This window comes from Bombus affinis, chromosome 13 (assembly GCF_024516045.1).
Source record: "Bombus affinis isolate iyBomAffi1 chromosome 13, iyBomAffi1.2, whole genome shotgun sequence".
Classification (NCBI taxonomy): domain Eukaryota; kingdom Metazoa; phylum Arthropoda; class Insecta; order Hymenoptera; family Apidae; genus Bombus; species Bombus affinis.
Genome location: NC_066356.1, coordinates 1,478,239 through 1,501,904, shown reverse-complemented (window position 1 = coordinate 1,501,904; position 23,666 = coordinate 1,478,239). Strand labels below are relative to the sequence as shown.

At 31.1% G+C, this 23,666-nt stretch overlaps 6 protein-coding genes across 6 annotated transcripts; 4 read left to right on the top strand and 2 right to left on the bottom strand.

Moving 5' to 3' along the window:
- The first annotated feature begins 36 nt into the window (after window positions 1-36).
- Window positions 37-2,097, top strand: LOC126923009 (uncharacterized). The gene is made up of 3 exons (XM_050735991.1): window positions 37-369; window positions 960-1,119; window positions 1,192-2,097. Exons 1-3 carry the CDS (start codon window positions 37-39, stop codon window positions 1,263-1,265), a joined length of 567 nt encoding a protein of 188 aa, XP_050591948.1. The 3' UTR covers window positions 1,266-2,097.
- Window positions 2,091-4,565, bottom strand: LOC126922998 (26S proteasome non-ATPase regulatory subunit 12). The gene is made up of 8 exons (XM_050735969.1): window positions 4,273-4,565; window positions 4,034-4,190; window positions 3,706-3,942; window positions 3,521-3,625; window positions 3,263-3,444; window positions 2,961-3,185; window positions 2,702-2,858; window positions 2,091-2,619 (listed from the first exon to the last, which is right to left on the bottom strand). The coding sequence occupies exons 2-8, from the start codon at window positions 4,154-4,156 to the stop codon at window positions 2,329-2,331; spliced, it is 1,320 nt and encodes a 439-aa protein (XP_050591926.1). The 5' UTR covers window positions 4,157-4,190; window positions 4,273-4,565; the 3' UTR covers window positions 2,091-2,328.
- Window positions 4,566-4,890: 325 nt separating this feature from the next.
- On the top strand, window positions 4,891-6,205 carry LOC126923013 (autophagy protein 12-like). The gene is made up of 3 exons (XM_050735995.1): window positions 4,891-5,519; window positions 5,627-5,763; window positions 5,844-6,205. Exons 1-3 carry the CDS (start codon window positions 5,357-5,359, stop codon window positions 5,964-5,966), a joined length of 423 nt encoding a protein of 140 aa, XP_050591952.1. The 5' UTR covers window positions 4,891-5,356; the 3' UTR covers window positions 5,967-6,205.
- A 359-nt stretch (window positions 6,206-6,564) lies between these two features.
- LOC126922990 (cilia- and flagella-associated protein 52) lies at window positions 6,565-12,741 on the bottom strand. The gene is made up of 10 exons (XM_050735957.1): window positions 12,575-12,741; window positions 11,982-12,181; window positions 11,542-11,719; window positions 10,722-10,971; window positions 10,302-10,578; window positions 9,811-9,983; window positions 8,879-9,027; window positions 8,350-8,495; window positions 8,089-8,240; window positions 6,565-7,121 (listed from the first exon to the last, which is right to left on the bottom strand). The coding sequence occupies exons 1-10, from the start codon at window positions 12,618-12,620 to the stop codon at window positions 6,662-6,664; spliced, it is 2,031 nt and encodes a 676-aa protein (XP_050591914.1). The 5' UTR covers window positions 12,621-12,741; the 3' UTR covers window positions 6,565-6,661.
- Window positions 12,742-14,278: 1,537 nt separating this feature from the next.
- On the top strand, window positions 14,279-15,840 carry LOC126923012 (baculoviral IAP repeat-containing protein 5-like). Its single transcript, XM_050735994.1, has 4 exons — window positions 14,279-14,440; window positions 14,583-14,786; window positions 14,858-14,978; window positions 15,058-15,840. The coding sequence occupies exons 1-4, from the start codon at window positions 14,427-14,429 to the stop codon at window positions 15,169-15,171; spliced, it is 453 nt and encodes a 150-aa protein (XP_050591951.1). The 5' UTR covers window positions 14,279-14,426; the 3' UTR covers window positions 15,172-15,840.
- A 48-nt stretch (window positions 15,841-15,888) lies between these two features.
- On the top strand, window positions 15,889-23,089 carry LOC126922994 (putative inorganic phosphate cotransporter). Its single transcript, XM_050735964.1, has 4 exons — window positions 15,889-16,619; window positions 19,130-19,365; window positions 19,970-20,867; window positions 21,524-23,089. Exons 1-4 carry the CDS (start codon window positions 16,595-16,597, stop codon window positions 21,877-21,879), a joined length of 1,515 nt encoding a protein of 504 aa, XP_050591921.1. The 5' UTR covers window positions 15,889-16,594; the 3' UTR covers window positions 21,880-23,089.
- The last annotated feature ends 577 nt before the right edge of the window (window positions 23,090-23,666 follow it).

Below are 23,666 nucleotides of genomic sequence, written 5' to 3'. Positions count from 1 at the left end.
AATTTCAATCTTGCGTTTGGTTATTATTAATGGAATATGGCTACAGTTTTCGAAAGTTCGTTCTTATCGAATAGAGCACATCGTGTTGAGGAACGATATGAAGAATCGGCAAACACTTTTGGCAAATGTGACTGCACTAGCTATAGCTATCTTGCATTGAGCGTCATCCTGTTTATGATTGGGACAGCTATTACTATTTTTTCTTTGGACGATATCGTAGGCGGACACATATTTTTTAAACTTGGTCACATGTGGCTTATTGGTCCAATATTCATTTGTTCTGGACTAATGGTAGCTGTCAAATGTATGCTTTACCTGCGACGAAAGTCCGTTATACAGATGATATTTCATCAACGACAATTGTTCAGAGTAAGTAACTGTTCTTTTCCAATTTTTTCGATATTTGAATAGTTTTTGATTAATTAATTTCATACGTCCTTGATTTTTATAACATTTACATAAATTATACATTATATATTATTAGCTATGTAATAAAGAAATTATTAGAAAAGTACCGATTCTCGAAAAGTATATATTGTGTATGTTTGCACGTTTTGTACAATTTTCGATGTGTGATTAAATAAAGATCATCCGAATATTAAAGTACATACAAAATAGTAAATACATTTGGGTTACAAATATAGTTAAGATATACAATCGGTGACAAAAATAAATGGATAAGTAGTGGAGATGGGCACCAATGAAGTTTCGTTAGATATGGTTTCTTTATGCGAAAATGTAAATATTAATTTCAATTATTCAATAAATAATGTATATACGATAAGGATATATAATGAATAAAACTTAGATATGTAACACTTATACGTTCAATTAAATTTCATTGATACCTATACTTCCATTACCTACCAACTTATTTTTATCTTTGAATGTATTCAATTCGATGAAAATAAACAAATTTATTGGTGAATAGTTCAAAATGATTTAATCGTTGAATATAGCATTTACAGGAATTGAGCGGTGCTCGTGGTATCGAACGTATTGACATACAAACTCCAGGTCCACCCTCTTACGAAGCAATCGCTCAAGAAATTTGCAATGAGTTACCTCCGCCTTCTTATGCAGAGGCGGTAGCGCTTGTACGCAAAACTATCGAGAGCAGTAAGAATCTTTCGTTCTCTTATAAAAGTTTACTATTAACATTATAGCATTTGCCTTTTTTTTACACTTTAGATACCAAATCAAATAGTGCAAGTGTTTCTTGCGATAGCATCGCTATTGACCAAAACGTCAGGTGTAAACCTTGAAACGATATCTTTTTTCGATCGAAAGATGGTCGCAACAAAAACTGTAAATTATACTTTTGAATTATGAACTATTGTTCATTTTTATTACATACGTTTACTACATTGAACGTACTTTTTTCTATTACAAAAGAAATATTATCGCACGTCCTACCCATTAAGGGATAAAGGGGAAAGAAGGGTGTACTCGATACTCATTGTCTGTTATTTTATCAGAATGTCGGTATCAGCAAAATGTCGGATAACTGTTTAATGAATAAAATGAAATTCGCACAATAGTCCAATTGATGAGAGAATATTTCTATAAGTGAAATATTGAAGTCATTATATGTAGAAATTTAATTCAATGAGGTCACTATATATAAGTTTTTTTTCTTGATCATATAAATCTTTTGTGAACATGATTCAAATTATATATATATATATATATATAAATTTTTACACTATCTTTTATGTATAATATAACGAATTTTACAAATTGAGAAGAAGTTACAATAGCGTGATAGATATTATTTGTTAAAACATATTCATACAATGTTAAAAATATGATGAATAACATGGTTAGTAAGTATTATTGAAACGTATAATGGACAATAATAAAATATTGCCGCAATTTGGGGAAGTTGTTTTATCCTACAAATTATTTATTTGAACTTGATACTCGCAGGAAACGAAGAAAAAACTCGCGTATTTTTGTGTGTTGAACGGTTATAATAAATAACGAAAATGAGAAGATATTGAATTTTACTGTTAATAAAATTTGTAAGAGCTATTTGAATGTACATTTATGATGTATTACTTAATGAAAAAGCGAATAAAAAAAAGATGTTTTATATTTCGCATAATGTTTATTTTACGATCTAGTACACGCGTTAAAAACAGATCGAAAGGACCTCGTTAAATGCTTTTTTAGATCGCGCTTACAAACTGTATAATTGTTTGTATAGTAGTGTCGTACAAATAATTTTTATAAAGGATTTAGTAAAGAAGAAATTTGAAGAAAAAAAGAGTATAGTGTAAAACGAGGCAGAGAATAAAGGAGAAAGAGAAAGGAGAAATTTATCTTTCAGGATTGAGCTACGGCCAACATTTCTTCTTGGTGAATAAGATGAGTTGTGTGATTGACAAGACTCATTAATTTTGATAAAGATGCAGCCCAAGCATCCAAAAGAGCAGCTGGTTCTTGGGTTCCTGTGAAACGAACTACACCAGCTGGTCGATCCGTACGAGCATTTATCACACCAGTTTCTACTAAACTGCATAGACATGCTTCAGTTTCTTCAACCGGTAAATCCAATAATTCTGCCATGCGAGTTAGTGTAATTTTTGTGTAATATTTTGCCATAATCCTAATGTTCTAAAAGTTAAAGGAGATAGAATAAATATTCAATGCAAATACGTCAATATGAAATGAAACGATTCTGAGGTTTCAAACTCACATGTTCAACGACGCGATTTCGGAGATCAGCCCATCGCTTACGACCTTCTTCAGTCCAAGTACTAAAAACTTCCGTAGCTTTAAGGTCTTTTTCATAAATTTCACACAGTCCTGACCATTTTATTAATTCTGGATTTACAAAAAGACGTAACAGTTCTCTAAAAAAAAAATTAAGCAAATAAAAACTGACTGTCAGTATAGAAAATAGAAGGTTCTATGTACATATTTAAATATTTTTGTCAAAAGTAAACAAGTAATACTTGTATGTTGGTATTTCATCTAGAAGTTTGTCATTAAGCAGCCTATGGGTCAAATCAGCTTGTTCTGGTTCATGTGGTGCAAGTACAAGATAAAGAACAGCACGTGAAAGAGCGGCGTGTCTTTTTTCAGGATCATCTCTAACAGCTGGAGTTTCCAACACTGCTCGATTATGTCTACATAATTCTAAATGCCAGCCTTCATGCCGGGCCAATTCCATCATTAAACTGAAATAAACAAAATTTTTCCAGCAATAAGTTTCAGTTTCATACTTGTTTAGATAGTTTAATAATAGTATACTTACTCATAATATTTCAATTTGAGAGTCTGAGTTTCTTCATCATTTTCATCGCTAAAGAATTTAACATTAATTTTCTTTGCTATTATTTGTGTACGCATAAAATCTTTTTTTGCTAAACATAATCGCATTTGCTCTAGGATAAGAGATGCTTTCTCCAAACGTGACATGGTACCATATGTTTCAACCTAGAACAGGTGGTATAGTATGATATTATTATGTTTCAATGTTTAATTGCCTAATATGTTTCTGAAAAATTCATACCTGTAATTCCAGCATAACAGCTGCTGCACCTGAGATATCTCCATCCTCTTCTTTGATTTTTGCCAAGCGATGGGTAAGCCTTGCTCTTTCAACTTCTACGTATATCTTCAACAACAGAATTACATTGATTTTTCAAAATGTTTAAAAATACAACTTGAAACAATCACAAGGCTCAAATCCTTTACCTTTCCTTCAGTTACAGTGCGCAATGTTTCTATTAACTTTATTTTGGTCTCTTTATCAGGCATTTTATCTACGTAGGTGCAACATTCCTGAACCATTTTTGTAACAGCTCGTTTTAACTGAGAACGTCTTTTGGATAACAACACTATATGTTCATTTAGAACAGCCCAGTTCTTTGCTTCTAAACAAATTTGAACAATAGCCACAAGGATCCGTGATGTAGATGTCATATCTGCACTCTAAAAAATACCCAGCATTATTTTCATTATTTGCATACTATAATCAAACATGGTTATATAGTTACATATAGCAATATTTTAAAAGCTTAACTGTTCGTGTTAATTTTTCTAATGCTAATAGTTGATCCAAAGCATCATGTAGCTTTCCTTCATGTGCTAGTTTTTTACATTCTGGAATTTTTATATCGCAGTTGCTACTATAATCCACCTCCATTTTTACAATTTTATCACAATTCAAATCTCTCGACCTTTATTCAAAGAGGATCATCAGTTAAATAATTTAACATTAGAAGTATAAATATATTAGATATGTAAAAATATTAATCTTACTTTGTTTGAAATATCAATTGTAGGAAAACTTCTATTCCAACAAAACTGATACGGTTAATTTTAGCAAATAATCGCTCTTTCTTTAAAGTTTTATATATATTTTTTTTATTTATCTCTCTTTATTCGAATATACTAGAGGGTATAGAAATACTTTCTTTACATATAATTTTATATGTATAATTCACATAAATGTAATATTTCTCCTATCCCACATGACTCAAAACTGATTGTCATCCACCATTTGTAAAATAGCACTAACAAATGTTAAACTTAAACGAACTCGAACTCATAGGTATATTTCTATAGGGGACTGCTGCTTTAGTCCAAGATCATGATCTCACACTGCTAGTAATTATGGCGCCATCTGTATGAGAAGTCATTCACTCTTTTTCATTTACTGTGAAAATATATTTTTTTTTCTACAGTAATTATATAGGAAAAATAAAATGATAGCAAGAGTAATTTGATATTGATATTATACTTTATTAGAAAACTAGACTAGAAAATAAAATAATTTCTTGTTCCGAATTCGTCCCCAAAACATAAGATTATTTTAGAGCTTCATGCACTTTTTGTCTTAACATCAATGTAAATCGCAATTACCTATCATGAGATTCGAATTTCCCTAGATGTAGTACAAATATGACAACATTCAATTTTTGATACCAGCATATTAGCAAATATTAGTGTTCTAATTTGCTGAAATTATTAAGGAAAGACAATACTAAGAAACGATACGTTTGCTTTGATATATTTGTCTTATACACATATTTATTTTGATAAAGAATTAATATATCATGGATCTGAGTCCCTGTGTGACATACCAAAGTGAATATTTATAAAATCCAATAAAAATTATTAAGTCTGTGAAACATGTTTTGTGCATGAAAATTATCCATTTCACTGAAATAATTTAAGATAACGTTAAGACATTTACTTTTTACTCAATTGAAGGTTGCTTTTATGTAATTTATCTTTTATGGCTATTTTATACTTTATTTCAATCTTGCATAGTTTGGTTAAGTTCCAATGACATAATCTTTTTTTCCTGACAAACGTTTAAAATTGTAATCGAACACATACAATGTCCGAGAAAGAAGGAAATGATGTAACTATAACTGAAAAATCTGAGGAAATGGGAGAAAATTTAACAAATGAAGATACACCTGCTAGTCTTGAAACAATACCTTCGGAAACACCATTAGTGCGAAATGGAGTTCAAGTTGCTTCAAAGGATAGAGCAAAAAGTAAAAGACTTGCTATTTGCAAAGGAGATATAATATTAAATTTAAACTTAACAAGCTCAGAGTCAGTGCAAAATAATTATCTTATTGGTATTTGGCCAATTTTTCAGTCGATATTTTGTTGAAAGCAACTGGAAACGCCCCAATAATGAAACAAAAGAAATGGTCTGTCAGTCAAGATTATTGCATTGGTCGAATTTCCGATTTTATCAGAAGATACCTTAAATTAGATTCTAATGAAAAATTGGTAAGTGTTAAGTAAGGGTTATATCTATTCTAGAATTTGTAATGTTTTTACATATATAAATACATTTTCTTCTTTGCTAGTTTCTTTATGTAAATCAAACATTTGCACCTGCACCAGATCAGGTAGTAAAAAACTTGTATGATTGTTATGGTGCAGATGGAAAATTAATACTTCACTATTGTAAAAGCCAAGCTTGGGGTTAAGTGTTGTTTCGAAATACAATAATTTTATGAATTATCACATAAATATATTACAAACATTTTAATACTTTCATCATCATTTACTTTCTTAGATATTATATATAAACTCTATTCAATAAGTATTCAATGAGTATTTCAAATTTAATCATGGATAATATAACAGATTTCATGGAATGTCAGAAAATAAAGTGAAGATACTGTAAAATATTGATTATAACTATTACTATAATTATAGAAAATGATCTATTTTTGTTATTTGCTTCCTAATCCTTTTTATTTCCTCTTTCTTGTTGAAAAATAATTATGCAAGAAAGAAGTAAATATGTTAAATAAGGAATAGATGATTTATTCTTAAAAAACAATATTTATAAAAAAAATTGTTCTTTCTCTCTATCACCATTTGTACGTATACATAGCATCATTGAATTGTTTTGTACTAACAGGTTTTATGTGAAATGCAATTTGGTTTATGGTAGTATAAAATAATTCAATGATATTGTTCACACAAAGAAGTGAAATATCTCGCTTTAAAAATAAGATATAATCGAATCTTTTACGTGATTATGTGAATATTTCTATATGGAATCATAGTCATCGAATCTATCGACAATTAATTTTGATTTATTGTGAGATATTCGAGTAATTGGTGAATGTGTATTACAGTTTATGTAGTTTATTATTTACAATTTGGTTCACGGTCATGGGCAAGGTACTGATGTTGGTTCTAGCGTGTGTTGTTTGGTATCGTCCTTAATCGGTGTAATCGATGTTTTCGAAAAGGGGTATTCCCAAAGCATTATAGCACCGTCTGCACTTGCCGTAACAATAAACTTATTGTCTGGAGCAAAGACACAACGAGTAACGGCAGCAGCGTGTGCAAGACCCAAACGAATAGTACTAGCGGTACGATATTCCCATAGTTTTACAATAAAATCTTCTGATCCAGTGAGAAAATATTGTCCATCATGACTAATACTTATAGTATTTAAGGTCCCAGCCATCGAACCTTCAATTTCCCGAACCAATGAACCATCCAATGTTTCCCAGTAAGCTATTTTGCGATCTGTACCACATGTTAAAATTTGAACGCCGGTAGGAACAAAACATGTCGCCATATACATTGTGCTTCCACTCAGCATGAACTTCCTCGTGAAATTTCTAAAGACAAAAATGAGTAAAATCGTGTACTGTATAATAGTTATAAGAGTTATCATAATGTTGAATTCTTTGTTAATGTTGAAGTCTTTTGTGTACATGTATAAAAAGTGTAAAATCTATTGTAGTGTGATTCTACACTCCAGGATTGGCGAAGATTTGTAAAAAAAGTTCGTGCGAAATTGACCTTAAGCATGATTTTTAAGGTCAACATTTTTTTGGTTACACAGTGATACTCCACCTCACCATAGCTGATCCGTATACCAGATTTTAAACAAAATCTTTTGAACAAGGCGGATGGGACATGGACCTGCTCTTCACATACGGCCTCCTTGTTCGTAAGATTTGACGGCGGATACGGATCTTTTTCTTTTAACGGATTACGTCCGTTAAACAACTACAACATCCGATTGAATGTGGTTTTTGCCATACAGAATCAATACATAATCTTGGGGAGAAACTGACGGAGATATAGAAATGCAAGTTCGTGGCTATTTAAATAGACAATAAGAGAAAAAGAAATAAAGGAATATATAGAATATGTAATGGTGAATCTAGAGCATCTACGTGTAACAATAGGTGCTATTTTTTGGTGGTATATCACTGTAGTATGTAAGCACATTCTGAATAAAGCTAGTTTAGGAATTATTAAAACTTTAACATTTTTTTCCGGGAGAAGACGTCATTTGCGACCCATGGTTCCTTTGAAATTTTTGTTGTTTGCGATGAATAGAATGTACTACAATAAAAAAGGCTTTGACCTTGACAATTATACTCAGACAATTTTGCATGAACCTTTTTTTATAGATCTATACCGATTCAGAGGTGTACAATCACGCTACGGTGATTTTTACACTTACTTTTTATACACTCTGTACATTAGTTTACAATCTTTTGATTAAATTGTACCAAGTATCCAAATATGCATGATAGTTTAGGTTTATAATTTTTATGGTTGCCGGATTATTACCTTAAATCCCATAATATACATGTACCATCTGTGCTAGAACTGATCAAACTCTTGTTATCAGGTGAAACATGTAATGACGTTATTGGACCTCTGTGTTCTTTTAGGACTTGCAATAAATGTCGTAATTCAGATTTTGCATTCCATATTCGCACCTAAACGAAGGTGTACGTTTCAATAAATCGAAATTGAAACATTGATCGAACAAAGAACAACAATGAGCATTCTAATTCGAAAATTTAAGGGGGTATAAAGTTTGTATACCTGTCCATCACAACCACCGCTAATCAGTTTATCGTCATCTTTGGTAATAGTGATTGTTGACACTGATTTTGTGTGAGCGCAATTAATTTCAAATAGTAGTTTTCCGCCATTCAAAGCAAATCCCCTTATCGTACCATCGTTCCAAGCTTCCTCCAATAGATTAACGCAAATTAAATTATGCACGATACGTGGCAACGTACAGTAATGAACAAAAGTATTGGCAGAGATCGAATTTTCCGGTGAAATCTTATGAAATCTGAATTTTAATGACCTACTATATAATCGATACAACAGTCATTCTAGAACTGTTTTAGAAATAAATAACAATATTTTACAAATAAATAAAAAGCGATATAATGAATCGTAACCGAAACAGAAATTTTAATTCCTTATAAGAATTATGCTACTTCTCATATTTTACAAAAAAGTTGAGTAAAGAATTATATTTTGTACAAATTCACCTAGAAGTTCACGAAATGAGTTTGTCTGCGTCAATACTTTCGTTCGTCACTGTATACTGTTAACTTACCCGATATTATAGAACCACCATTACTATTGAAACATATACTGGAACAAGTAAGGTTTGATACGGTGATTCGGAGTAACTCTTTTTGGGTGGCCAACTTCCATATTCGTATGTCATTTTTACTAGCGGTTGCAAATATCTCTGAATTATTGCTACAAAAATAATAGGATTTTTATGCACTTTGTTTCCTCTTTGTATTTTTTATAAAATACAGATGAGATGATTTAAAACCAAAGAGATAGTTCACTATGGCATTAAAAAATAAGGTTCAAATAATGTAAATAATTCCAAGTTGTATAAAAGTATCATTTAGAGGCTCTAAAAATTAACTGCTAAGGGAACTATACAAGTAAATTGAAGGCAAATGGACGAAAGCGATTTTTTCTACGATATAACTGTAGTATAAATTCAACCTACTATTAGTGACAAGACACTGTTGTTGTGTACGCATTACTAGACTTTATTTTTAGCTCGTAAAATGTTATAGATTGTTTATCTTCTGTTGTAATGGATCATTGTCAAATATGACAGGTTGTAAAGATAAGGCTAATGCAAATCTAAAACTATCTCAGTTATTTATATCTGCAATAAATACATTTTCTAGCATTAGCACGTTTTTACAATATGTTGCTTTGCATTTTACGTTACGTTTTTCGCAGAACGTTGTTTATGAAAAAGTTGTTGATGCTAAAATGATGCAAGTTGTTTCTCCAAATCTCGATACTCAAACTAAAAGACGAAACTCATTAAAAATTTGTGTATATGTCAAACAAAGAATATGATTTAATTTTCATAGACACCTCGCCTGCAACTTTTTAATATTTCTGAATTTTAAATATAATTTGCTAGACATAAGAAAAGTATCAGTTACATCTCTATGGTTTTAAGTATCTCAAATAAATGTAGCTTGTTAAATGTGGAAACAAATAGTTTACCTTGGAAATGCTAAATCATATATCGAACTGGTGTGACAAGTGACGATTAAACGCATCTGAAAGCTTGATAATTCGATTTCATAAATCTCACATAAGGCGGTTCCTACTAATACCAAATTGTTTTGATAGCGGATCATGGACGTTACCATAGCACACACATTCGTTGTGCGATACTATGCAACAAAGAAAATTATTTTTTTAAATATTGTTATTTGTTGTGCTCTGTTGTGATTTCTTGATATAGAGAATTCATATTAGATATTGCGTATAGCGTAGACACAATGGTAGTGAATGTATTAAGAATGTGAACATAATATACATGCAGTAGCGGATGTAGAATGATTGAAACCAATGTAACCAATAAATAGAATTTAAATATTGAAGTTATCTCCTTGTTGCTCTAAAGCTTTAAATTTTTATTTTACATATGGTACATACATATACACAAGAAAATATAATATACATGTTTGTGAGAAATTATGTATACTCACTGCTACTATAGCGGGTATAGTTAGTGACTTGTTCGTTTTATTTGCATTAAGTTTTGAGTCTTTCCTTATTTCAATTAATTCGACTGTTCCATCGCCAGTACCTACAATTAACTTGTCTTTCTTTAAAAGCAACAAGTTTTTCACACCACCTGGATATACTTCTATGTGAAGTCCATTTGCGTTCCTCATGCGTGCTCCCTTGTTCGTTGGTATCTTCGAGTAACATCCTATCATTACGGGATATTTAGTCCTTTCCTCGGATTCTTCTATGTTTAGCCTATTCGAAAGAAACAAAACTTTTCAATTATTTTATGGGCAAAGGTAAAGAAAAGCAACTAATCATTCTCTAGTTAAAATTTAACACGCCTCTCGGGTGCAAAAGGTTAAAATTATTATCATCGATATCATCAAACGAGTAACCTTGCTTTTATGATATCGCCAGATGTTGTTCCGCAATAAACATTTTCATCGTTCTCATCTATAACTGCACAATTAATCGAACGTTTGATTTTTCCAACTTTTATATCTGTTCCATATAACTTTTGATCCTTTGAGTTGATACGCCATAATTTAAGATTCTTGTCGCCGCCAGTGATAAAACTTGTTTTGCAAATGTTAGCTCGTGCAATTATTATAATATTTCCACATGTTTCGTTTCCAGCAGAAGTACCTGTACAATGTGTAACAGTATAATATGAGTACCACTCACAAAACTAGCAGACATAAATTATCTCATCAAAGACGTAAGTGCGTTAACGCTTTTTTCTGTTAATTTAGATACTTCAATTCTGTTTGCAACATTACAGTTATGAAAGATTTTTTCAAAATTTGCTTCATATTTTATTTATCACTATTTCTTCACCTAGATTTATCATGCTATGAAGCTTAAAGAAATTGGAGTATTTATAAGCACAGTAATAAAAATTATTTTTTTTTTATAATTGTAAAAATATTTTTTGTGGCTTTGATTTATATAATGAACTTTTATACCTGTAATTCTAATACATGTGTAGTATCTTATTGCTAAGTATCTATTATTCAAATCTATTTTTTACCTTGAGGAAGTAATATAGATATATGCTTTAGTTACGTTTTACGATAACGTTGCATTTACATAACTTTTATCTATTTCTTTGCTGTTTAATCTTTGATGCGTTAAAATACATATATACATATGTAGAAACAGAGAGAGAGAGAGAGAGAGAGAGAGAGAGAGAAAGGGAGAGAGGGAGATATCTACCACAAAGAGGAGTTCCATTTTCAATATCCCATATTATGATACGACCATCATCTCTGCCTCCGAGACTAATAAGATACTGTCCATTTTCCGTAAAACACACGTCTTCGACTCTAACTTTGTGCATTTCATAGCTAGATTTCATTTTACGATTTCTATAATCCCATATTATAACCATTGCCTTGAATAAAGTATTCGATCTCTCTTAGTTAATTTTGAAGTTAATGAAATTGATACATTGTAAATTCTTATACTTCTATGGAAAATATAAAGATGTAAAAATAGAATGCATATATATAATATGCAAAGTACATAAACTATTACATATATTTCTATCTAGATTTATTATATTTAAAGAAATATATGAATATAAAAAAATACTAATTTACATAAATATCCGCAATTTGGAAATTAATTATTCAATCCATTTTAAATGAATCTACCTTAAAACCATGATGGTTTATTTGGCCGGAAGCTATCAGATCGCCTGAAGATGAAATACATAAAGCAGAAACGAAATTCTTATGTCCAGTAAGAAAGAATTGTTCACCCGTTTTTACATGTTTGATAGTAATTTTGTTACCCATTGGGTACACAAGGTGTTCTCCATCAGGATGTAATCGTAAACCGTTTCTTATTACACCTACAAATAAATATGATATTCAGACTGTAATCACTGTAATTTTTGTGGAAAATGAAAGAAATATATTCGTGATATATTACCAAACACAAACTTTAGACCTTCATACACGATAAATGACACAAAAATATCATAAAATATCAGAAGCAAGCTTAAAACATATACATGTACATATTTCTTTTATATGCATATATACACGTATAAAGTTTTTGGATTATATGACACTGTGACAAATGTGACAATCAGTCAATTTTATTACATATATTATGTATATGAGTGTACGCGGGTGTTTACACATATGCTGTACATACATATATACTATATGATTATGATAGTTCCTTTTATATTGGAAATTTAATGAATTCTCATTATTACGAAATGATTGTAATTACTAACCGTCAAATGCTATTATTCCGAATATTTCGAGTTCTTTTAGGGACATAATGAAAGATAATATTATAATAACTTGAATCGACTTTTATTATAATCAGCTTGTAATACACGAACTCTTCCTAACAGCATAAGAATTGCGTCGCCATGGCAATCACAACAAGTGTAAGTAATAACGAATATCGAAATAGTTATCGATGAACATAACTAATACGTACTATACATATAATTACAGTTTATAGTAAAAGAAATAAGACGCAAGAGGTAAAATTAAATAAAAGATAGGTGAAATTTAAGAAAAAACACGTTTAAAAAGTAGTGAATAAAATTTTCAGTTTTTGATTTTTCATCGCCGTTGTTGTCTTCATTATTACTTTTTATAATTTGATGATCTTATTAATGAAAATAACAAAAGTTGGTAATATCGAGAACTAGCATGGAAAAATATCGATAATAGAATCACAGAGGGACTACTGAACAGACGTGACATCTTACGGCTTGCGGAACTTTACGTCAGATGTTTTGAAATATATACTAATCGTTCAAAATTTGAAACAAATCTGAAAATGTACATATTTTCTGCAAATATATATTTAGTAAAAAACTATTACAGTCAGTCAGACCATTATAATCAAACCATCTTTTAGAACAATATGTAAAATAGTATTTTAGCTTTATTGGTAATAAAATATCGTTTCTGAAGGTAGTATTGTACACTCAATACATCCTTATTTGTCCGTCATTATTATAAGTAGTTTCGTAATTTCTTGGTATTTGATTTTTTCCTTCTTGAAGAAACCTAGTGATGAAATTGCAGTTAATGGTAAGAATATTCCAGAATTATTGCGATATTTATACGATAATGATTCGTGAATTAAAAATATTACCATAGAAGTAAAAATATATAAAACAATTGTTTTTAAAGTATAATACGTTGATTCTGTCATCCATTCCAGTTGAAAGACTCTTTATTTGGTTGGATTTTTATCCCTAAAGGACAGTCTAAAATTCTAAGTGAAAATGAAAACTTTAACCGATACACATTGTTATATGCGAATAGCCGTACTTAAAAAGAAAATAAATTTAGTTTGCAAATGTTACGGAAAGGAAACGTTTGATATTACACTTAATTGTAATAATAAAAAATAAACTGCAAAGGGATTGAATTCGATTCACAGGAATAAAAATGAAAAAGCAGCATAATAATCATACCATTAACAATTTCGAAGATGAAATTATTTATTGGAAAAAAGATCACCCTTTTCGGTACGGCGCTCATCCGCCGCGTTATGGTACTTGATGTAAACATTTTTATTAGTTGCCTCGTATATTTATTATTGACATTAGTCGATAGACTAATGTATGTATTCGGTGATTATCGAGCATAGACAACGCTCGTACCGAAAAGGTTAAGAACATAGTAATAACATCTACATACTATATACTACATATTACATACTATATACATAGTTTCTATTCGGAATTACCGTTTTAATCAACGGTTCATTCAAGAAAGAAATATATATCATAATATTTTATTTATAATAATAATTTGTCATTCTATAATTACATTAGATTTAGACCTATACTAATTGAATCTTGTTTCTACTGAATCGATGAAATCTTATATGACGTAAAAATAGATTCAAAATCATAAGATACAAAAATGCATATGCAGATTCACGGTACTGATACGACTTGCATACATATTCATGTACTTCGTCTGCATAGGATATCACAGATTATGACGTAAAAAAGGTATAGATCGCAGCACTTATGGCGTGTTTATGTGGGCCGCGGTGGATTTTAACGTAACGTATCTTGTTTGAAAATAAAAATTCTCGTATTTTATACAATTATGGATTTACTACCGTAAGCATCATTTTATATTATTTTACTCTCTACTTATAATAATAATTGACGATATTGTTATGATAATCTATATTACTTAATTCTTAGTATAAAGATCAAATATGCAGTATAACCTAAATTAGCTATATGTTCGTCTGTTTAGAGAGCACGATTCAATGTTTTGGAAAATTGGTAGATTAAAGACGTTCGAAGATTGGCCTTTTCAGTCCTCTGATAATTCATGTAATCCTGAGAAAATGGCTGCTGCTGGTTTTTTTGCTGTAGGTGGTAAGGAAGAACCTGATTTGGTTGAATGTTTTATTTGTTCCAAACAACTTGATGGCTGGGATCCTGATGATGATCCATGGTATGTATTGGAATGATTTTATTAATTTAGCATTAATGCCAACTATGTAACTTAATTCCAATTACTTTTAGGAACGAGCATGTAAAACATCATTCAGAATGCTTCTTTATCAGTTTGGGAAAACCTGATGAGACTTCATGGACTGTGTATGAGTTATTTGATTTGTTCAAAAAATATACAGTAAAAGAATGTGTAAGTATTACTTTATGAAATGAATTATTTTATAAATATAATGAAGAATATAAAGGATCTATGTATATATATTTTATAGACACGTGAGTTGGACAAAGCTATAGCTAAGGCAAAAGAAGAAAGTATTCGGCTCGTACATGAAATACCTCACATTTATAAGGGATTAAGAAAGAACTCTAAATATCAGAGTTAAGATTTTGGTAAAGTAATCCAAGACTGGTTATGTGCATAGTTCTATTTATACAACTATGACTTAATTTTTTTATTCTCTAATAAAATTTGTCACTGAGAAAATAATACTATATCTTCCTTTTGATGAGATTGCTTACTCCTGTTCCTTTCTTTCTTATTCTCTTGTATGTTTTTGTTTTCTGTTGTAAATTAAATAGTATACATAATACTGTGTTGTATACTCAAGAAAGAAGGAGATAATTCATTTGATAATGATCTAAGATTAGCGAAAGCAATAAAACTGAAGTGTAGAAGACATTGGGAACTTATCTCGTTGAAGCAATTTACAATGTCCATTCTTGTCAAACTTGTATAATTTTATCAGTGACATCTTAATTCCAATTTATTATCTAATTTTTATACAAAATATTGATGTTAAAAAGATAGACAACAACTGTTTAGTATATGTATATGTATATGTTTAGTATATATGAATATTACGATATCGCAATCTCGTCTTTGAATTTAAGTAACCCTGCCGAAGATCCGGTAATACGTCAAGAAAATTTTACGGTTTAGTTACTCGCTTATTAATTAAATTAAAATTAAACCTTTAATTTGTTCGGATTATGGATTCTGTTCAGAAAACTGGAATCTGTTTCAAGGAATTTTAATAAATAGGATAAGTCAATCATATTGTACAGAAAAGTTGTAAAGTAAGTACCTCATCCAATATATATACATCCAATTTTTCAAATGAAAATACGTATTATTAAGATATAACCGCAAACGAAAGATGTTTTCTGTCTTCTTCTGTTCTACTTTTTCTCTCTTCTTCTGTTTTACTTTTCCTCTCTTCTTCCCTCCTACCCTTATGCTTATAAGTGTGTTTCCTCTTTAATCGAAAGAATGCAATCAATCTATGTACTGGCTAATGCCTCTTACCTTCAACGTTCTTTCAACGAATCAAAGCGCTTAATGTGGTTGATATTAAGCAAGTAAAAAATATCAAAAATGGGTACATAATACGTTGCGTGTTATCATCTCCCCCCTAACATTAGACATACCTTCGTGTCAACTTTTACTAACACGCTTTGCGTCTTATCCACGTTTCCTTTCCCTTTTTGCGTTTAGTGAGGAGCACGTGTACGAGTATAAAATGAATTCGCACAGAGAGCATCGATTCAGTCAATCGTAACATGTAGTCGGGATACGCATATATACCTGTTACCGTCTCTGTTCATAAACTTTCGTGATTTTGGTTGGCTAGGTTTATCCTTTCGCTGCGCCGAGTATATAGACTAAAATAAGAACGCGATCGTATGTATTTTATTCGCCTTCGAATCGTTCATACAATTTATGTTCGATTTTCAAGCGTGTAATTTTTTATGTGTTTCTCATTCCAATCATAATCAATCGTCAGAGAATATATTTTCGTTCGCACGATGCTATCCGCCTGCAAAATATGTTGTAAGTACTGCATTTTGTAAATATGATATTTAATTTTCTACAAATCCGATCTCTCGTTGCTAATAAGACGTCCAAGTTTTTGTAGAAAAAATTACACGTACCGAGTACCACATTGTTATTTAAATGGTACAAAAATTCATTATTATTATTTCCCGTGTAATAAATTTCGACAATTTGTATCTTGAACTGGATATCAGTGGATTTTGCTTCATCTATTCGATAATTATTCGTTTCGTGAGATAGAATAAGAATTGAGATAGATTAAGAATGAGATAGAAGGAGAATAATCTTATGTGGGTAAATCAATTACATATGCGATAAAAGTTACGTAAATGATTTGTTGAAAAAAAAGTAATATTAATATTTCATGGTATCGTGATAATAAATTTCTTCCTTAGCTTTGTAGCTTGACAATTAACGATCAACGAAATGTACATAAGCGATGTAGAGTTATATCGCGTTGGCATATCATTACATACCTATCGATGCAGATTTCTTACATTTATGGTAGTTATTGCTTAATCAAATAATTTTTACGCAGAAAAATGTCAACGTTGTTTAAAGAAACATTACGAGAAGTTCCGTGATCTGTAGTATTAGATGAGTGATGAAATCAGTAATAATAGTCTGTCGTTATCTTAGGTAATCTGTAACTAGGTGATGTATTTGAATTTTTATCGAGAATTCTTTGAATTCTTTTGCGCATGGTACAAAAAAACATTAAAAAAAACGATTGCTTTGCCTTCAAAAGAAGAACGAAGCAAAGTAACGCAACGTGTAAAGTGTTGACCGGAAAAGAACTAAAAAAATTCATGAATAAAGTTTTTGAATGTGACGTGAAAATAAAGATGAAAAGTACGAAAAATACCATGTTCCGATTAAAGGAAGATTTTATATAACATTGATTGGTTCTATGTAGAACGGCAGCTGGAGAAGGTTGACCGAAGTAAGGAAAATAACTAATTCCGCATATAAGACAGAATTATAGCAATTAAGATCATTTGTATCTACGAAATAAGCCGACAATCGCTTTCTCGTTATCTTTACGGCGAATCAACGATTCTGTCTGCCGATATGATCATTATTGGTAGTTTTTGGCCTCTTATGTTTGGATTTTCCTTATATCGTGTCAGATAAGATAAACTCGTTGATGCTGCGTCTGGTGATATTTAAACAAAAAGCCGAGTAACAAAAATTTATGCGATCGTTTGATTGTATCATGGATCAATAATGAGTGATCATTAATGACTTATCGCATATATATTCTTACAATTTTTTTTTTATTTTTGTCAATTGCACATAATTCGTTATCATCTAAAAAAAATGTGATTTTTCCTTTTGATTTAATACATATAGTTACTTGATGTGAAACTAAAAGCTACAAATAGAAAAATTTACGATATGAAGATGTCAATAATGCTTGAATAATGGTAGATACCAGAAAATAAAGAAAAATTCGTTTAACATTCTGATATTGTGACATAGATAGAATACAGTTTATTGTATACGTATATAGATATAGATATTCATACTATCCTCTTTAATTTAAAATGTTCTATTTACCATTTCGAAAATGAAAGGAACTGAAGTGTTATATATTATTTTCTTTGCACCGTTTTTGTTTCTCTTTTTAAAATATTTAGTCATTATTTCGTTACAGTCTGTATAATGTAACTTTATTTAGAAAGTAAAAAAAATACGGGGAACTTCAGATATTTGAACACATCTTGGAAAATGAAGAAATGTTAGATAGAACATTATAAGTAAGGAAAACGATATAGATAGCGTGTACGTAACTATACAAGTAGCACTCTTCTCATGGGTCTCGATATATTGCTGCAATATACAAATATTCTTTATCATCATCTTGTCACCCAGCTCTTTATTAATTTTTTGGTTAGAGTTCTAATCTGACCGGTGATAGAATTTATCCGCCTATTATTTCCTGGTTATGTTTCAATTCTTTTTTCTTTCTCGACATTTACATTTTGATACATGATATGCTAATAACAGATAACCGCGAATGGAATTTCAATTCCTCTATTTGTAAAACATGTCGTCTGTAACTTTAGTCCCTCTAGATCATAATTACATAATTAAAAACAGATCACGAATTATCGTTACCGGAATCGCTAAATATCGGAGTATGACCTTTTGTTTCAAGGATATGTTCGTTTTCGAATTTCTCTCTCCCGCTCGCTCTTTCCTCTTCTTCCATTCTTCTCTTCTACTCCTTGTTAGTTCAACGTTTGCCGTTTACCTTTTCAATAAGCACAACTCGAAATCGAAATTATGCGCTATGCCGAAGTCAGTGATACGTGCAAGGAATCTGACCTTTACCTAGATAAGTTTGTACGGTTCGTTAGACAGCTGCCAATAGGGGAAAGGCTCCGCTGCTAATCGTCATTCCTTCCGCGCTGTTAACCTCGGGCTTTCTTCTTTGCGACATGACAGCGTGCGTTTATTTATCGACGCTATTACCAATAAGAGATATGTTTACATGCACACAGGTGGAAGAATACCGCAACGATGGATATTCGCAATAATGGGTTTTTTGGCGCTCTTTAACGCTTACGCAATGAGAGTCTGCTTGTCGATTACGATTACCGAGATGGTAATTCCGATGCATGAGAATACGGCACACTTCTATGACAATACTTGCCCGGTCAGGAATGAGAGTGGGAAAGGGGGTAACAATGGCACGCAATCGTACGCAAAACGGTATGAGTGGAGTGAGACGATGCAGGTAAAAACACACGCGCATACGTGCATATGTACACTGCCTGTCATACGTATAAGTAGACAGACACCTGTTGATATTTAATACAAATTGAATGCTTTTCACTGCTTTTAGTTTCTAATTATATTCCTTTTTTTTTTTAATGGCATTCAACTGTCAAGGTTATTAGCTACTACTTCTTTGGTAAAAACAATGCACATGTTATTCTTACTTTTGCTAGAGGTTCCAGTACTCTAGGCTTATTAGCAAGGTGTTTTTTGAGATAATCATTGTGGTATGCGCGCTAAATTATTATTATTTTAAATCTGTTATTTCATTTACATCAGATATGCCTTATAATGTAAAATATTATGTAAATTAAGATATTCTGGAGCTTTCCAATAAATTAAACAAATACTTTAGATTTCTGATACTTACGGCAGGCAGTGTATATGTGTATGTGTATATATATATATATATATATATATATATATATATATATATATGTATATATGAATAATACATACTTACGATATCGAAAGAAAAAATATTGTAATTACGAATTGTACCTTACGGTACATATGTATTCCTATATGTACTTGTAATACACTTTTTAATCTTTCTCGTTCAGGGTATTATCTTGTCGTCGTTTTACGTGGGTTATGTGATAACACATCTACCTGGAGGGATGTTGTCTGAAAAATTCGGTGGGAAATATTCCCTCGGTTTAGGTATATTGGCGACCGGCGTTTTCACGCTAATTACACCGCTCGTCGTAGAATATGGAGAAGCAATAGGTCTAATCATCGTGCGCGTGTTAATGGGTCTTTGCGAAGGGACAACGTTTCCGGCGTTAAACGCAATGCTCGCCCAATGGACACCACCGGAGGAAAGGTCCATGATCGGTTCGTTGGTATTCGCCGGTGCTCAACTCGGCACGGTATTTGCCAACTCTTTGTCCGGTCTCATTATTCATTACTCGGCGATAGGATGGCCGGCTGTGTTTTACGTATTCGGTAGTGTCGGAATTCTTTGGTTTTTGATATGGCTGGTAACGTGTTTCAATAATCCAGACACGCATCCATTTATATCTGAGAGAGAACGAAATTTTCTACAAGAAAGGATGCACGCGCATACGCATAAAAAACCACCTTCGGTTCCATGGAGACACCTTCTTAAATCTGTACCGCTTTGGGCACTAATAGCAGCACAAGTTGGTCATGATTGGGGCTTTTTCACCTTGGTCAATGACCTTCCGAAATATATGAGCAGCGTACTCAAGTATTCAATCAAAGACAATGGATTACTCTCCGCATTACCCTATTTAACTATGTGGATTTGTAGTGTAGTGACATCTTGTTTGGCTGACTGGATGATCACGAAAGGCCTAATGTCACGTACTAATGTACGTAAATTGGGTACTACCATTGCCTCGCTCGGACCAGGAGCATTCATCATAGGTGCATCTTATGCCGAATGTGACAGAATAACTGTTGTTATTATGTTTACCGTTGGTACGACATTAATGGGTATGTATACATATATACAATACGTTGGATAACAACAAAAACGGTTCTTATCAACATTTTTCATTTTTTAAATGATAACACATTCGAGTAATCAGAATTGAAACTCGTAATATTGTGCAATCGATATCATGGAAATCGGGCTTAAAAATGTAATTTGTTCACGATTAATCTAATTAATCTAAGATTAACTAGACACATACATAGAATAATTGGGCCGTTCAGAAACCACATTGATCAACTTTATAAATTGAAAAGTACGGAAAAGTGGTGATTTTATAAATACTGCTTTTTAAATTTACCTCAAAACTTATTATTATTTATGTTATCTTTCAAAATTTGTTTCTTGAGAATTGAATATTAACCGCGTGTTTATGTAATGAAATTAAAGGATTAGATACTGACAGATGAAATTAATCAGTTTGCTTCTCGAGAGGTTCAATCATATAATACTGTAATATGATGAATATTTCGTTAATAAAAATTCAAATGTATCAAACAGGAATTTAAAATGTTAAAATCCACTTTTCTAGAAAAAGATAAACATGGAAAATGATCGTTTTTGTTGTGAACTCTTCAATTTCTCTCTTTCGACATAATTTGGAAATTTCTATTCCCATTTGATTATAAACTCTATTTCTTTCTTTTTCCTACGCTAGGTACATTTTATCCAGGAATGAAGGTGAATGCTCTAGATCTCAGTCCAAACTATTCTGGCACCTTAATGGCTCTAGTGAACGGAATAGGAGCTTTTACCGGTATTTTGACACCGTATATCGTTAGTGAATTAACTCCGAATCAGACACTTGCCCAATGGAGACTTGTATTTTGGATTGTTTTTGTTGTTTTCGTCTTGACTAATCTGATTTTTGTACTGTATGCAAGCGGAGAAGTTCAGTACTGGAACGATCCTGAATTTGTCAGAAGGGAAAGAGAAGAAAGACGGATGAAAATTGCAAATGAAAAAGGAGAAATTGGTAAACCTAAAGAGCGGTTGAAAATATTTTCGACTTAATGTAATTCGCGTAAAAATCAACACACGTCGATTTTTACAGCTTGAATAGAATATGCATGAGATACATATTAGATACATGCAGATAAGTTTTGTGCATTGTATACATAAGTAATTCGTTAAGCTTAAACCATAAAACATGTATCCGTGTCGTTTATATTCATGACTATCTACTTTATTATACTCGCTAGATTTTCTATTAATTTAAAAAAAGTCATTCCGTCTACTCGTTTATGGAATATTAGACCTCTAAGTGCAATATAGTTCGTTTTTTTCTATAAACCGATATTTCTTATTAATGTTTTAGGAATGAAAATATTCTTTTCTTAAGCAAAGTATCTTCCTTAATTATATTTTCTTTTATCACGCTTTATCAGATTATGCGATATTGAGTATAATGTATAACAAAGGGATATTATAAACAGAAAAAGAACAAGAGAAAATATAGTGAGAGAACGAAATTTTGTACAGTCTTAATAGTATTTCAAATTTTTCGGTAGTTAATATCTTTCCTTTCTCTTCTTCTGTCTAGTCCAAGTTCGAAACGAATGATAAGTCGAACAACTGTGTAGATACATTTACATCGAACACACGTTAACGAGCGAGAATGAAAGACACATCTGGCTATTATGTTACATTGACGTGTTCTCGCGACTAACGAGATTCAGCGTACCTGAAAAATATTTTGTAACTACGTGTGTTAAAGTAAGTGTGTACATCGTTAAATATTGTTTCTGAAATAAATAAGAAGATGATAAAAAACTATAAATATATGATTGTTTAAAATAAAACGTGTGCGTATACACTTATACATATATGAATGACAACATATATATTATGAATAGGAGTATAAAACATATGACACGTACGGCAAATATTGGCATAAACTTCTACATTTGTCTCTTTATTGCGACGTGAAAAAAATAAATGTATTTTTTGATTGCTATTATTTACTATTCATAATTATGATTATGATTCGAAAAATTCTACAACAAATCGCGCATCCCTCATTTGTTGCAACGATGATATGACATAACTTAAAACTAAGGTTTACCGTTTTATATAAGCAAATAGTAATAGCAGATAGTGATATTTTATCACATACCACTCGTTTAGTACAGCAATGAGACGACGTAACTCAAAAATGAGATTGAACGTTTTATGTAATCAAGAATCTTTCTTTCTATACCAATAAACTAGTAATATTTTATCATATCAGACATTTACTACAGCAATGATACACCATAACTAACAATAAGCAATAAAGTTGAACACTTTGCGTAAACAAAAGCCGTTCTTTTTATGCCATTGAAGTAATATTTTTTATACCGAAAACAAATTTTGTCGTGTTTTTCTTTTTATAATAAATGAGCAAATATCACATAAACAGTTGACAAATTTTGTACATATTTAGGTATACTATATATGGACCGTTTATTTTGAAAGTGATATAAGTCCATTTTGGTAAAAAAAATGAGATATCACATAATTTGTGATTAATTTAGTGTAAACTTTTTATTTATAACTAGTTAATATTTAATATTTTAAAAAATGCCAATGTTTTGTTCAATTTAAAATTGGCCAATAAAATAAATTACGTAGCGATTAATTATGAAAGTCCAATTTCTATAGACATAGGTGGCGGAGCAGTACGAAAAAAGAATTTTTTGTACGCACCACGGGATTATTATGATGTTATAAAACAATGTAGACAAAATAAAAGATTTATTTTACACGAAATGAAACGAGAGAATTTCATTTCAACAAAAAATCTACAAAACGCAATTCAA